Source organism: Anomalospiza imberbis, chromosome 10 (genome assembly GCF_031753505.1).
Source record: "Anomalospiza imberbis isolate Cuckoo-Finch-1a 21T00152 chromosome 10, ASM3175350v1, whole genome shotgun sequence".
Classification (NCBI taxonomy): Eukaryota; Metazoa; Chordata; class Aves; order Passeriformes; family Viduidae; genus Anomalospiza; species Anomalospiza imberbis.
In genome coordinates, this window is record NC_089690.1 from 12,710,603 (window position 1) to 12,727,071 (window position 16,469).

At 43.2% G+C, this 16,469-nt stretch overlaps 1 protein-coding gene and 1 long non-coding RNA gene across 15 annotated transcripts in view; both read left to right on the forward strand.

The window, feature by feature from the left end:
- The first annotated feature begins 498 nt into the window (after positions 1-498).
- On the forward strand, positions 499-2,820 carry LOC137479968 (uncharacterized). Its single transcript, XR_011002620.1, has 2 exons — positions 499-2,128; positions 2,173-2,820. It is a non-coding gene; the product is annotated as an uncharacterized lncRNA (long non-coding RNA).
- Positions 2,821-10,886: 8,066 nt separating this feature from the next.
- Positions 10,887-16,469, forward strand: part of DLG1 (discs large MAGUK scaffold protein 1) — a 144,900-nt gene continuing 139,317 nt past the window's right edge. For 7 of the 14 annotated variants that reach the window (XM_068200726.1, XM_068200730.1, XM_068200731.1 and 4 more), the window contains exons 1-2: positions 10,889-11,011; positions 11,284-11,415. In XM_068200726.1, coding sequence (XP_068056827.1) covers positions 10,993-11,011; positions 11,284-11,415 — 151 coding nt within the window. In that variant the 5' untranslated portion in view covers positions 10,889-10,992. Of the gene's footprint in view, positions 11,012-11,283; positions 11,416-16,469 lie in introns of all 14 variants that reach the window. The other 7 variants (XM_068200728.1, XM_068200727.1, XM_068200729.1 and 4 more) reach the window with 4 other exon arrangements.

Genomic DNA, 16,469 nt, shown 5'->3' on the forward strand with positions numbered 1-16,469 from the left:
ATCAGTGCCGAAACTGTCATGGACCAAGGCTGATGATTTCACTCTGACTGTGGTGACTCTGGAGTGATTTCTCTGGTTTTAGCAGAGATGCTTTTGTGAGGCACTGGACTCTGACCTGGGCCTGAAGGCTGCTTTCCCCTGCAGCCACCAGCAATGAAATGGAGTTGGTCCATGTGTGAGGTGGTAAAATCTGCAGGGGAGTGTTACGTTTTCCACATTCTCAAAAGTACTTTCCACCCATCCAAAGAGTTTACGGAAATGACCTGCTGCAAAATTTGAAAAAGCTGCAAGTGTTTGTGTTGTGTGGAAAAGTTAAACTTACTGGGGGCTAGACCAAATGGTTTACTTACTGTACTGCTTGGGTAGTGCCATTTGTGAAGGACAGTGAGTGAGCGAGGGCTGAGGGCTGGATGTCCTCCTGTCCCCTCCCTGGTGTGGCTGCAGCCAGCAGGGCGCTGGGGCCCAGCATGGACAGCACGGTGCTGGGAAGTCGGGGCACTGAGGAGCAGGGGAGCAGCAGGACTGAACTCTTCCTGAGTAACTGCAGAAACTCCAAGGAGTTCACCTAAGGAATAAGTGAGAGCTGAGGTTGCTTTATACCCATGCAACATTGCTTTGATGCTTTCAGTTCTGTGGGCCTATACATAAAACAAACACAATGGGTATCTGGCAGCTAATTCTAGCCACAGATATAAAAATTAGCGCACCTCAGCTGCTAATTCCTTGAAGGTATGGGCTGCTTCTGATTTAAATATGAGCATGTGTCTTGCTCTGCAGAGACTAGCCACAGAATTATAATTTTTAGTTACATTTAGCTGAAGCAGACAAAAATAAAATCTGCAGAAGCAAAGATGCATCAGAAATTCACTGGAACTACACTGAAGTTGCACCCTTCATAAATAGCCTTAGCAAACAAATAATTAACACAGCCAGCATGTTTCATCGTATTGTTAAAGAGAGTGGAAACAGAGATAATCCCTTCTGAATTGTAATGTAATGCCATACATAATGATAAGGTTTTCTTTCTTTGGACTGCTAGTTTTGTTTTCCATGATGGAATGCCTTCAGAGATTTTAAATGAACTGTTTGTAATAAAACTGGATGCTTCCTCCAGCATGTAATAATCATAACCAAATGAGATTTTAATTAATAATTGAATAAATCCTTAGTGAGTTTTTGAAATAGAAGGCATGCTCTACATCTGCATGATGCCAGGAGATCTGTGAGAATACTGAGCTGTTTCTGATTAGGAAGCTGAGAAGTCACCCTTGAATCCAGACCAATGATGGTGGACTGAGTTCTTCTCTTAAGCCTACTCTTAGTGCACAGGCCTGGAATTTCTCAGCTGTCCTAAAGCAGAAATGTAAATTCAGTGCAGCTTTGGTGAGCAGAATACTATTCTTTGTCAGTAGCTGATATTCTGTTAAATATAGAGCAATAAAAAGCGAAACCCAAAGCTATCAGAGGCTTTATCCTGTCCCTTCCCATTCACCTTGGAGGAGCTCATCTAGTATTTTGCTATGTTAGTGATGTCCTCAGCAATCAGAATAGTCCTCAGGGCTCCTGACTTTCAACAAGTTGTCTTGAAGCTGCACACTGTCCAAACCACCTACCAGTAAACCCCAGAAACGTCAAGAATAAAGGCTCAGGAGAAACTCTTTATGAAAAAGAATGTGCTGGAATGAAGCAAACCCAAAATTTAAAACTTTGTACACTCTTTTCCTTCAATATAGAGCAATTTCAATGTAGATGCAGCCCAAATCTGGCTGTGAAGTTTACTTTTCTATTTATATACATGATCCAGTCTGTGAGTACCTGAGGTGAAAGGCACCAAGCCTCCAGGAGATGGAAATGAAAGGACACTAAGTGCTCAGAGAGGAACATTTTACTGTGTTCACTCTATAGTGAAATCAGCTCATTGACTTGTCTTCACTTTTCCAGTTGGAAGCAGCCCCAGACCTCACTGCTCTTGTCCCAGGAAGCTTTCTGGGGGACTTTTGTTCTTTTTTGCTCAATAGCCTTGCTGACCTGAAGGTACCCTGTGAGGTTGTCCATTCTGGAATTCCCAGATTTCCTGCTCTGCCACCTTCTAGTGCAAATTCACCTTAGCTGAACACAGATGGCCATGGTTATGTGAAACTCCAGGTGAGATCTCACTATGGTTTTGTGCAGGACCATTAGTACAACCCTATCTGCTGTAAATCTCACTCCTGAGGCCCCTGTCAATTATCTTCCCCTTTCATGGCCTTAGTAAGGGCTCACTGTTGTCCTTTGTTGACTGTTTTTGTTTCTTGACTCTCTCTTCTGCCCGGTATGACTTTGACCTCTACACTATTCCAACTTCACAGTGGTTTTTTTTTTGCTGTAGCTTTTCATGTCATCCCATGCTTCTTCTATAAGCTTGTCTCTGTGAAGTATAAAATATTTACTGGTGAAAGAAAAAGGAAAATATTTTACCTCTAAGTCTTAGTTCACACAATCTCTGCATCCATTTAAAGAAACTTCGCTGATTTCAGCATTAAGCAAAACATAAATACAAACCATTCCAGGTTTGTCCAGAGGCCTGCACACCATGAAGTTAATGTTTTATTTGGCCACATTTCCAAATAACCAGGAAAATGGGACAAGAATTGCAAGCATACACCTGTCTTCCAGCTTGTCTTGTCCTTATGAGTCAGTCTTGGTATCGGACAAACTCGTTACTCAACGCTCTCTGCTGCTGCAGCAGTGCAGTTCTGGGGAGTGTGGTACAGCCTCTGGTGATAGCACTTTTTACCTTGCAAAAATCACAGCTGTGCTAAGTGGAAGATTTTTTTTCCCCCAGTAATAAAAATCTGAAAATAAGGAAGGTTGATGGATTGCTTCCAGAAATGCTGTATTTTGAAGACAAAAAACAAACAAAATGAATAAAAGCGCTGAAATATCAATAGTAAATAGCCTAACAGTACTTCTTGTCTCTGAGTGTGCATGTTTGATTACTACAGCCAGCTTCCCTGTCGCTTTCTGGAGTGTCTAGCTGAACCCTTAGACCCATCTGGAGAAGTTAGCTGTCCATCAGCTTTGCCAGCAGCAGCAGAACACTTAGTGTATTCAGAAGTAGTTCTGATTCTGGGAATCTAGTATAAGCTCTTTGGGAACTTACAACCAGCAAATGCTAAAATTTTCATTTACCTCAGCTTGCAACAGTGTTTGATCAAAAAATTGGGGCAAGATAAGTGATATAGAAGCAACAAAACTTAAATGAGTTATCTATTGCAGAGGATTTACTGAAAGGACAAACAAGAATCTGCTTGTGAGTCAGTAACAGGACTTTGAACTCTGGTAACTTCTTTTAGAGTCAGTAAGAGTAAGCACAGAGGCCTTTTATGAAAAAAGGGCAGGTTTACAAAGATTTTCTTCACCTAAACATGTATCAAAATATATCAGAAAAGCTGTGTGGACACTGGAGGATCTCAGCGCCACTGAATGCTGACTCCTGGAGTGAAGGGCAGGATCCATTAACTGTGGGCAATTCCTGCAGCCCCTAGGTCCTCTTTATCAGTAGATCTCTGCAACCTGGACAGTTTCCCAGGTTTCTTCACTGTTCCAGCTCTGCAGTTGTTCAGTGGGACACTGGAGGACTCACCCCTCAACTTCAGTCACTGGCAGCCTCTCCCTTTAATTATTCATAAAATTCTAAACAAGACTAAATTTTTCTTCTTGAAATTTCCAGCTGCATTCCTTTTTAACACCACTCTTTTCCTTCACATATCTGTGGTACATACTTGCTTTTATCCTCCCAAAGCTTCTACACAAACAAGGAGGAAAAAAACCATTAAAGGGAAGGTGTGCCTGATAATTCAATTACCTGCTCACCACCAGTGAGCCAGGAGGGCCATTTTATGCTGACTCGAGTAAATCCTCCTCTCAAGCGATCTCTGCAGAAAACTTCCACAATCTCAAGGAGCAGGGAGTACGGCAGGACAGGAGATGGGAAGATTGGGCCCTGTGCACCCATAGCCCAGCTTGTAGCCAGTAACAGGCAGAATGCTACAGATGAAGCCACGATCTGTGAAGGGCAAGCCAGCAGTCTGCTGGTTGTGCTCCTGCTAGTCATCCTCAGATACGTATTTCTCCAGTTATTGGGGGAGCTCAAATGTAGGTGTTAGCACAGAAAGAAGAAATTTTAAACAAATTTAGCTGTCTGTCATTCCAGGAGAGAGAGGGGTTACTATAAGAGCTCCACACACTCAGTGTATTTCTGCAATGTTCAGAAATACTCAGTGTTTGGTGTGAAGTAGAACGTCTTAATACATTGCAACAAAACAGTTTATTTGGAGAGTGACTTTTAGCTTTGAAACAAGGTACTTTCTGACAAGTATGATTTTGACTCCTACAAAAACCACTGCCAAACTCCATTTCTATTTTTCCCACTCTCCTAATCTAAGTGGTACATGTGTCTGTGACCCCAAAATACAACGACTTTTTGTCTTTTCAGGTGCACAAATGATGGACAATGTGGTGGTAGGAAAGCACGTATCTCTCACCCTTGTGCAAGAGGCATAAGGCTGGGCACAGTCCCATGCTTCCTGCTACAAACACTACATTGTTTGTGGGGGCAAAACAAAAGTGTCTTGATGTGATATGCTGTGATGTCATTTTGCTGGGCTGCTGGATCGCGTGGTTCAGGCACACCAGTTTGTACTCCAGGGTGGTGAAAATCAGCAGAGTGAACTGAGCTATGGTTAGCGGCTCTGTTTCAAGGCATGCTGGGGACTGTGCCACAGAAATAAAGAAAAAGCACTTCCATGTTATTTACTCTATTTCCATAGAGTGGGAGTGGCTTCTGCCCTTTCTGGGAGAAGGTGCTACTTTACATAGCCTGTGTCTGAATCCCACAGTGAGGTTTAATAGCCCTTTCTTGTGCTTTGTCTGGGGTGCCTTGCTATTTTGGGGGCATCTGTTACATTTTCATAGGATGTGAGAAGTTAATTTATTTTTAGTAGCTGTTGTTTTAATTGGGTAATGTGATCATAGAAAAATCCATGAATATTACTTTCTAAACACTCTCCTTAGCATTTGGTCAGGCAAACCCCACAGCAACTGCTGCCTTCCTCCCAGGAAAACACTTCTCAGGGGCCTCTAACACGCTCTTTGAAGGTTTATTTCTTGCGTCAGGTTTTCACACAGACAAAGTCACTTCATACAACACACCAACCTCTCTGCTTAATTTGACTGGGAAAGTTAAAATAGGCAGGTTATATAATGATGTTTATCTTTACATCAGGAAGTCAACTAAGAAGCTGTTAAGCTGATATTATATAACACAACCCTGATTATAGAAAGTGTGGAGGAAGATGGTCTAGGTTTATGCATGTTATATTGGCAGTAATTGTTAACAATTATAATTAATATTGTTTTGTATGCTTTTGTTTCTGATGTTTTGCAGCCTTCCAGAAGATGTTGGAGCATTAGCAGCCAGGCACTGAATTTTAATTGTTTATAAAAATTGTAATTGCACTCTTCTATATATTAGGTACCTATATTTAAATAAAACATTCTAAATAAGGAAATAGAAGTCTCATATTTCTTATAATGCTCTGGTTCCTGAGGTTGCTGGAGTAGTAAAACTCACTCTTGTAGGATTGTGAACTGTCCCAAACTCAACAGATAAATCTTATTACAAGAGCAAAAGAAGAGTTTGCTGCCTACATATGGCATACAATCCCTAATTGAACAAGAGCTCAAACAACCTCAGCACCCACAAAGTGCACAATGATAGGGAAAAAAATAGGATTTTAGACAAAAAGAAGTCCAGTTTTCTCTTACTCTCCCTGTAAACAGGAACATGTTCATCTACTAGCCATGCCCAGCTGGACTCTCTAATGCTAGGAATAAAGGCATCCTTGTGTTCTGATGGAGATCGAATTAACCTAAGACAAGTTTCAGTCATGAGGACAAACTGCATATACAGTTCGCAAATGAAAATTATAAAGATTGTATTACAGGGAAACTGACTTCTCTGTATTAAAAAAAAAAAAAAAAGATTGAAATTAAATAAGCAGAGATGTGTAAGATTATCCCATAAGAATTCCATTGGGTAGGCTTAATTAAATTTGCTGAACAGTGATTTTTTAAAATAAAACTTTGATTTTAACAACTGAAGATCCCATGTAATAGGCAGCAACTTATTTTACCCATGAGAGTGAAGATGATAGACAAAAGTGAGCTGATATTTCAACTATTAGCAGTACCTATGACAGGCACTTGCTCTTTGGGTTGTGTGACAGAGTAACTGCAGACTGTACTGGAAAGAGTATCTTCAGTCTTTTGTGGCCTCATGAAAATTTTCCATATATAATAGCTTTTGCAGGGAAAAAAAGGACACATTACCATTCCATGTTTCCATTCAAGTAGAATGCTTCTACAAGAAGTTGTTTGCATCTCTTATAATCCACAAAATTACAGATGATAACGAAAAGGTGCTCTTCTGAAAAGAGCTCCTGGAAGGTAAGGCTGTGGCACACGATCCAAACTTATCAGACATCAGAGAATCCAGATGAGTGGAGGCATAATGAACAAGCTAACTTCACTCAAGTTTCATTCCTTGTTAAGCAGGGGAAATGAGGCTTCATTAGTTTCATTGCTTCCCCAGTTATCTGTGAAGCATTGCACTGAGTTTGCAGGGAAGTGAAAGCTTTTCTGCAGCTGTCAGAGATCCTTTCATGAGCATCAACTCCCAGTTCTGAATGAATAAGAGAAATCATCCACTTTGTGTGGTGACCGCAGTAGTATATGGTGACTTTGGACACTTAATCTGACAATCAAGAGAGCACCAATTTTATTGTTCTTGTGTTTTCTTTCATTAGTAAGCCCAACATTAAAAAAGTCATGAGGTTTACTCTTTATTTTTCAACAGTCAGCATTTCTTTTTACTAAAATTAATACTATAATTATAGTATTCTAGAAATATTCCACTTTATACACCAGTGTACATCTTTAATCATGAACAGATGTACTTGCATTTATTTAATCTATTCTACCTTCTGTTGTAATGGAATTTGTCTCAGCTTGTAACTACTGTATTTTTTTGGCTGTACTAATAACTGTAAATTCTTGCCGTGTGATGATGTCTGCAGTCCTTTTATTCTTGGTGTTCTTGTGTTGATTGACATTGTGTGTGAATCTAGGGAATGTTTTTTGAAGTCTCCTGAGTTCATTATATCTCTCCAGTTACTGTGTGGGACATCATCTGCAACACATCCACTGCCACTGGCAGTTTGAGAAGTCCACGTTGTCAGCTGGCTCCAGTGGGACTTAGGGGTTCACCAGGTAGCTGGCATGAAGTCAAACCCCTCCATGTCCTGCTGCCCTGCCTGTGGCCAAAGTGTGACTGCCTCAAAACATAAGAAGCCTGACAGCATTCTTGTTCCCTGTGGTGCGGTGCCAGCTGACCAGGTGATGTTTCTAAAGCAGAAAGAGCCATTTTTAAAGTGGCAGCTGGACTGCTTTGAGGAGTAGGAGCTGCTGTGGGATCAGGTACCAATCTGTGACAGGGCTCACTACTATGATCACTTGCCAGAGCAGGTAGCTGCCAACAAGTTCTGGCATAGTTTCTCAAAGTGGGAGAACATAATCTCTGTTTCACTATAGTTTATGAAACTGGGGTTATTAGGCTCTGACACAGGGCTGCTTTTTCCCCATGTACAAATGGCATGGGCTAGGATCAGGTGGCTGTTACGGAAGGTTTTCCAGGGAAAAAGGTTGTGCTGTGCTGGCCTCCCTGCTGCCAAAAGCTGCCTGGTTCTGTATCACACATCCCTCCTAAGCAGTATGTGTGCTGCAACAAGCTGCCTGTCCCTGCCAGAGACCATCCCAGGCAGAACATCCCAGGCACGCTCCTGGCAGCAGCTGCAAAAGGGATTTTAAAGGGAAATCTGAGGGCAGCGAGAAAAGGCCATTGGTCACATCCTCAGATGCATCTGAGGACTGAAGTGGCAATGGGCTGCTGCTTTGTGTAATTGTCCTGGAGTTCCTGTGCCAAGGGTCATTTTGGAGCACAGCCAGGGCATGTTAAGCACAGCATAATGCTGACTTCTATACTGACCACATCAGTCACAGTTTAAGTACAAGCTTTTCTGTATGCTGCCTGTAGTGGTTTGATTTAAATGATATTGTTCAAGTTGTGGCACAAATGATGCTCTGGTTCACACTCAGTTTTCCCCTCCTCCAAGGGAACTACACAATTTCCTGGAAGCCGGAGCCTGTAAAAGATGATGTGTAACACAGGACAATTTTGTAACACTGGCTCTAGCTGCAATGTTACTAGTAAAAAAGTAATTTGCCATTCATGGGATATTTTCTGTATGTGCTGGAATTTCAAACCCACTTTTCATGCTGAAGTTTAATACTGTGCTTTCTGGTTCAACTGCTTTCAATCAGCAAATACACTCCTAGAACAGAAACAGAAGTGCTGGGAACCAACATCATTCTCTAAAGTACAATAAAGCTCACCTAATTGCTTCCTGACTTGCTGATCCATCATCCTGACCCCCTCTTTGATGTTTTCTTTTTTTTTTTTTTCCTAGAGCATTAGTAACAAGTGAGAAATGCTGTCTCAGGGTGTTATATATGGGATTATTTCTCTATCCCCAGCACAGTGACCGTATGTAATGGGATTATCTCTTATTTAAAATAAAAAAGACTTGGAAACATCAAATACTGTGTATGAAAAAAATAGTTTCTTTATAGTGGTTCCTTTAATAGTAAATTTTTTTTTGTTTTGTAATAATACATTTTTGTCAGTCAGCAAAACCAACCAAAATGCTGCAGATGTCTCCTTTCTGCTAGCTAAATATAGATTGTTCTTCCTCTCCTTCTGTATATATATTCCTCTGACATCAAGAGGGCTATTGCCCCTTTGCAGCACATTTATTGCTGTTGTAAACACTGAAAACTGAGGAGGCCAGATGATGGAGACTTCTGCCAATGTCCCTTCTTAGCCTGCTTTCATTTCAAAATATCTGAACTGGTACCAGCTGGTGCCAAAATTCTGAGATATGAAAATACAACAAGAAAGGAAGAAAATGGGCAATTGTGTGTCAGCACTAAATGTATGTTCTGCTTGCTTCAATGAAATGTGTGAACACTTTCACAGTACATAGCTATGGGAGCAGGAGAAATCCTGGCACAAATCAAAGAACAAAACATAGGACTCTTGGGGAGGGAAAAGAGAGAGGCCTTTTCTAGATCTAGGTTAGATCTGCCATGGTGTAAGTTTCCTTAAGATTAGGTGTTTGCCAAAGAGAAATCTGGATCTGACTTTCAGACTTCAAATTTGCAAGAGTTGCCCAGGAGGCTCTTTTTAGGTTCTTTCTTTGGGTAAGTTCTTTTACATTTTTAGTTGCGTTTAAATCTAACAAGTGTAAATGGAAATGTGAGCTTGGATAAAAAAACAAAACAAACAAACAAACAAAACCCCCAACCAACCCCCCCCCCCCATCTGCAGTATTTGCCTTGAACTTTCAAATCTCTTTCTGCCTCTCATATGTATATAGATACAGGGTTTGAAGTGTATCAGATCCGAGGCTGTGGTTGACTGTCCATCTCATTGAGAGATAAGTTAACATTCCCTCTCAGAACAGGAGATTCCCCTACGTCCACCAGCTTTAATATACATTTCCTTTTAGTGGGTATATAGAATATGCTGCAAAGACCATTCAGCTCACATGTTTCTATCCAAGGCACCTATTTCTACACTCTGTTACCTCTTTGCCATCTTACAAGAAAACAAGCTGATTTGCCTTTGAAGGTAACTCCTTACCATTTCCATGCTAGTTTTGAGAAAGTAAGTACCATTATTCTGACCAGTCCCTGATGTCAGCCTATACAGCCCATTTCTTAAACTTTCCAGGAAGCAAGGCTTTTCATGTTTTCTCCTCTGATGTCCTTATGCTGACCTTATATCCTCTGTTAACTGAGGCAAAGCTATTTCTTTATCTTTCTTCGAGTGCTTCCTCCTCATCCTGGTCTTCACCAGGACGACTAAGGGGAAAAAAAACCCCGGCAACAGGTGGAGGGCCGCGCTCTGTGTTACTTATGGTGAGGGCCGGTGAGGTCCGCGAGGCACCTCGGCCCTCCTGCCTGTCCCACGACCCGCGGAACGCGGCCCCGGGCTCCCCGCAGCCGGGCACGGCTCTGCCCGCGCTTCTTCACGGCAGGAGCGGCTCCGTGCCCGGCACTGCCGCGGCACCATCGCGGTCCTTTGGTGCGTGCTGCCCAGAAACTCCGGCGCTCCGGGGACAAGCGATACCGCAGGTACCCGGCGCACACCTGGAGCAGTCCCGCCCTCCCGCAGCCCACGCCGGGCACCGCCGCCAGGGAGGGCGGCGGCGATGGGCTGCGGGGACGCTCGGGGCGGGTCCCGCAGGGCCCGGTTCCCATTGCGTTCCCGGCGCCGGTGCCGCGGTGCCCGGCGCTGGCTGCGGCGGGGCGGGGCGGGGCGGGGCGGCCCCTTTAAGGCGGGGAGCGCTCACCTGCCTCCTCCCCCCCCGCCGCCAAGGTGCCGGCCCCGCGCCGGGCCCTGATTGGGCGCCCGCCGGGCCCGGTCACGTGGGGGGGGCGCGCTCCCCCAGCCTCCAGGCCGCCATTTTGGCTGGAAAGTTTGGAATTTCCGAGCAGTGCGGGCGGGAGGCGGCGGGAGCGCCCCAGTCCCGTGCGTCCCGGCCCCGGCCCGCCGCGCCGCCTGCGCCGCGCTGTCCCGCCCGGCCCGGCCCGGCCCGGCGCCGCCCGGCCCGGCTTGCCCCGCGCCGCGCCGAGGCGCCGCGGCGGCGCCGGCGGGAGCCCCGCGCGGAGCCGCTCGCTCGCCGGGCGGCGGGGTCGGTCAGGCGGGGCGGCCGCCGCTGCCCCCGCGCCCGGCCGGCAGGGGGCGCCGCTCCCCGCGCTGCCCCGGGCCGCGCTCCGAGTCCGCGCGGCGGAGCCCCGGGGCAGCCCCGGGCGGGGGCGCGGGGCGCGATGCCCGTCCGGAAGCAAGGTGAGCTCCGCACGCCCGGGGCCGCGGCCGCCGGAGCCGCCGGCTCGCAGCCGCTGCCGCGGCGGGACGGGGGGGGGGGCGGCTGGCGGGAGCCGAGGCGCTGCGGGCGTTGCGAGCACGCCGAGGGCACCGTCCCGCCCGCGCTCTCCCGGCTGCGAACAAAGGAACTGCCGCGCCGGGCCGGGGCGGTCCCGGCCGCCGGGGCTTGTTGCATCCCCGGTGCTCCTGCCCGGTGCGCCCCGGTCAGCGATGTGTCTGCTCTCCGCTTGCAGATACCCAGCGAGCCCTGCGCCTCCTGGAGGAATACCGCTCCAAGCTGAGCCAGGCGGAGGATCGGCAGCTGCGGAACTCCATCGAGCGTGTCATCAGCATCTTCCAAAGCAACCTTTTCCAGGCTTTGATAGGTAAAGGTTGGCTTCTTTCAGTTTGTGCGCAAGCCGGTCGGTTCTTGCTGATGCTGTCACTTGTGGTGTTGAGAGCAAAAAGTATTTTACCCGTAAGTCAGTAGCCATGTGCTTGTCGTTGTGTTTTTGTTTTGCATAGTAACACACGTGTTGTTACAGATCAACAGTTCACTTGTTACACGTACTTTCTTTATGTGAGGCTTTTAACGGGTCCAAACTGCTTAAAACTGTGGAACAGTTCTTAATTCTGTGACATGTTGTCCTAGGTTTATTGAGATTGTTTCTCCATGCATCTTTGTTCACCTGATACATTTCTAAGGAGGGTGGGGCTTTTTTCTGTCTGTATGTAACAGGTTAGTGAATGAATTGAAATGTTTTTAGTCTGTGGAATCAGGCAATTCCTGTTGAAGAGTCTCTAAAAACATCACAAAGTGTATAACTGAAGTGCAAATTTAACCTAAAGTAAATGAGAGAGAGCCTATTATGCTTCAGGGAGTACTATAGTGATCTCTTCTCTTTTGTTGCATATTAAAGTATAGTGAAAGCACTTTTAAACCTCAGTTTACAGTCCGTATAGTGCTTGACTTGGTATGTTCCCATAAGTTCTTAGAAGCAGTTGCATGTAATTTTGAATTTCCTGCTGGTCTGTTTGGAAAAAAAAAACCCTGAGCATAAATAGAACTTGCAGAATCCTGTCTTTATTTGGAAACTTCTGCAGAGAAACAGTGAGAAGTGGTTTCTTCTTGATTGATTGTCACTATCTTTATGACAGCTAATGTTAGTTTACCCTCAAGAATAAAAGTTGTTCTGCATCCTTGTCTTTTAATAGTAACCACTGTGTGAATCGGTGGGACTAATGGCAAACATTGTAGCTATATTTGTTACTTGACTTACTACATGGTTACTGTGCTAGGGTGCACATCTTCCTTCACAGGGCTGCAGCTTCTTCCAGCCTGTGTTGTGGTGAAAGCACAGGGACAGGAAAAGCATAAACATGCATTGCTGCTGAATGCTTTCGTCTGGAGTATTTATTTCATCTTGTGCAGATTTTCAGAAGCGAGTAGTTGTGATCTTTTTTTTTTCTTAACTTGTAATTTCATGAAGGGTAGTTGTGAAAATTGGTCACTTAAAAGAGTTTTCCTTATAGGAACTCTGCATTTCTCTTCACTACACAGTTGATGCTAATCAACTCCATGATGAAGAGCTAAACATAATCCTTGTGGGACCGTGTGAACGGATTCACTCTTTGGCAGATCAGAATGTTGAAATCTTGTGTCAAATATTTAATGTACAGCAGCAGCACTCTTTATTTTCACCCAGAAAATTTCAGTGTTGACTGCCATTTTTCTTGTTCTGGGTGTATGTATGTATGAGGGGTTTTTATTTTAAAACTCTTCAAGGTCCATGCAGTACTCTGTTTTCTCCCCTTCATTGAAAAGATACCAATCTGATAGCCTTTGATATTCAAACTGCAACATGTAGTTTTTTTTCCTCCACATATGAATCTTGGTTGTTTATAATTCTACACCTATAGTAGTAGTGGACTTGAAAGAGCAGGCAGCCTCATGTCTGCTGGATTTGTTCTGCAGGAGCAGAAAGGAGGAATGGGTTGTTGCCTGGGTGGGCTGTGTGACCTGTTTTCTGGACTTGTAAGAAGCTGCACATTGCAACCACAGGACCCTAGTTCTTGTTGAGTTCAGTTCATCTGTGCATGCACAGCAGGTGCTTCTTGGGCATGTTGGATTAACTTTGCATTTCCTGGGTCCCTGTATGATAGTTTATTAGATTGCATACATATGTTCCCAAAACATCTGGCAGAAGGCTGGTACTTGCCAAGCAATTTATGCTGTCAACTTGGGTCTTTCTCCTTTAACCTGCTACTTTCTGTGCAAATGTCAGGGGAGTTCTTGTTCCTGGCAGGCTGCTCCTGGCTGTTGTTTTCCTGGAAGCACCTTCTTTTATGGCGTGATTACTGCATGATGGAGGTAAAGAGTGGGGGGACTCCCTGGAAAGGATGTCATCTGGAGGATGGCTGCAGTTACTGGGAAGGCCTTGAGCTGGCTCCTGCTTGTCTTGTTTCCATGAAGATCTGGGAGCAGGCTGGATGAAGTGTTCAGTTGTGCTGGGGGTTACACTTACCTGGAATTCTCTGTTGGTCATTGCTTTATGGCTCAATTTAAAGTTGCATTTTATAGAAGTTGTGATGTGCTCCCAACTGAAATAGCCAATGCTGTTCTGGCAGCAAGGCAGCAAGTTTCAGGCTCAACTATATCAAGTTATTGCTCTTGTAGATCCTTCTTCCAGAAAGTGTGCTACTTTTAGTTTCTGGTTTGGGTGCTGATTTTTTTTTTTTTTTTTTTTTTAAATAGAACAACACTAAAAAAATCCCCACCAAACTTCATCCATTTATTTTCTGCTTTTTCTGCCAAGTTACTGCACTATATCCAAGACTTGTTTGCCCATAGTAGGTAGGTTTGTGAAGGTTGTAGCCAGGATCTGCTGTCAACTTCATGTATCTTTTTTAGTATAATTTTTGACTTGGCAATCAAATGCTGTTCTTTCAAGCAATAAATAGCATTAGGCACAGAAACACATATTTCCGTTTATAATGGAGGAAATTAAATATTCCTGAAAACTACAGATTTTAACGGTGTTTCATGTTTTTAGATATTAAAAGGTCTTGGAAACTAAAGATGTTTTAGAAATTAAAAGGGTGTTTTTTTTTGTAATGTCCATTTGGATACTGAAGAATAAATAATAAGTTTTTCATTTGAACCTTTTTTATATTCTTCTTTCCTTTTAGTCCTCTCAATAACGTTTTAGTTTAGCAATCTACAAGCTTGACCTTGTTCTTGAATTATGGCTTTAAATGGCTTGAATTAGACCAGTAACCAGTCAGTGTGAACAGCCCGTGTCACTGGATCGACATTGCAAGTGTTACATTTTAAGTGATGTAACTCTAAGAACTTTGAATCTGTAACAAAAGTTGTAACCACATGTGACCTCCTTAAAACAGCTTCTGAAAAAGCCCATTTTTTACATTTTCTGTCTTCCATAATGTGGTATTTTCCATTGCTTCAACCAGCTATGTATAATAACGTCTGAGACTTTAATTAAATGAATAGTAAGGGCCTGTAATTAAAATCAACTTGAGAATTGTGTCAGTTTTAAGTCAATTTCCTTTTGTACAGGCTCAAAAATGTGTGGTATCTTTTCTAGTTTTTGATTCCTTGTTTGCAGTTAAAACAGCTTGTTCCCAATATTCTGATCATTGGTGAGCTAAATTATGAAGAGAGCAAAGTCCACCATGGGGTAGACTTATTTCACTTTGGTAAGGTGTTTAATATTCATCTTCAAATAGTGAGATAATGATTCTGCAGGTGAATTCTGTTCTCAGCTTAAGTACTCTTTTACCTTTTCAGAAGCTACAGGTTCTTGAAAAGGTACAGATATATTTTTCTTTTTGAAAATATAGGAGGAAAAACACTTGCATGCAAAAGTAACACTTCTGACAGAAAAACATATGAAGCAGACTTCTGTTTATACACATAATATTCTTGTTGAATTAAGATTTTCTTTTAATGGGTGTCATGTTGAGGTTTACCATATTAAAATAGACTTCTAAAATTAAAAATATTACAGCTATAGCTAGAGACATAAGGTAGTTTGCTACCTCAGAAGCATTAATTTTCCTGACAAGAACTAACTCTATGTGCACAGGTGTGAGAAAAAGGGAATTCTACGAGTCTCTACGTACACTGGTAATGCAGTTGGCTGTGCTACCCTTCTTGCCTAAAGTAGGGTGGTTCTATCTATCTGTCTATCTAATTTTGTAGCTGTGCATATACAGGCTTTTTGGTAAAAAATGGCAAATCTGACTAGGGAAGGTTCAATGTGATGAATTTTATTGTGTAAGCAGTCTCATTTGTTTCACTTAGAGTCCTTTTGCATGAAGACCTGCCTTGAAAATTGTAGTTATGCATTGGCTCTTCCTAGTACTAAACATACAGTGTAGAAAATTTTAAGTAAAAAAATGTCGTTGTTTCAGTAATCCTTACTAAACCAAAGAACAGCTTCTCCCAGTAAACATGAAGGTACTTTTAACCATAGTTTGGATGAGCCTTATTAATTGAACAAAGCATATTACAAATGCTGTTAATACATTTTTACACCCCAGAAAAGTAAGTCCTTTCTCTGAAAATTTTGAAACAAGTTGATGATTCCATAAAATAAGCTCTTTGTTCAGGTTTCTCAGCAGTGTGATTTGGACTGAAAATTCTAGGAATATAAAACTCGGTCTGCAGATTTCTCATCTGTGTCCACATTGGCCTTTGAACTAAATTAGGAAAACAACCCTAGATTTTAGACTGAAGTAGGTTGGATTGGGTCAACACTCCTCAAAGTTGGTCTACTTTGGAGTGGACTGACCACATTCCTGCTACCTGGCATGTGGTCTCAGCTCAGCTGTGTGTGGCAGCTCTGGAGCTCTTCTTGCTCCTTCTCGCTCCTCACTAAGCCACCTTGGGAATATTTCCTATACTTTCTGGCTAACTGGAAATCAAACACAGTTAAACACAAGCTCCTCTTCTGAACTGAAACCAAAAGTTCTTGCTCTTGGAGAAACCTCAGTTAGAACTTTTATTTCAACATTATGTCAGTAGAGCACGTGCCACGATGGCACAGCTAACTCTGCCAGTCGGCTCAGGCCTTCCATTTTCCAAGGTTACTGAAGCCTTAGAGCCTTTCAGACTCTGCTAAATAAGATTTACATCAAGAATGCAGAAATTCTAGACAGTAAGTTGAGGATCTTATTATAGTCAGTGAATATTGCTAGAGTTTATTATTAAGTGTTTGTTAGGGGAAGGTTTAGGGACAATTGGATCTTTTGTGACAATTGGATAGTACTGAAATTGTTGCAGGTGCTAAATAGGTTATTTTCATATCAAAATCTTATCCTTACTTCATTTTTGTGACTTTTTCCTCAGATTGCAGCTTCTGTGATACATCTTTACTCATATTTATATGAGGCTGAAGCATCCATGCAGTATAATCCT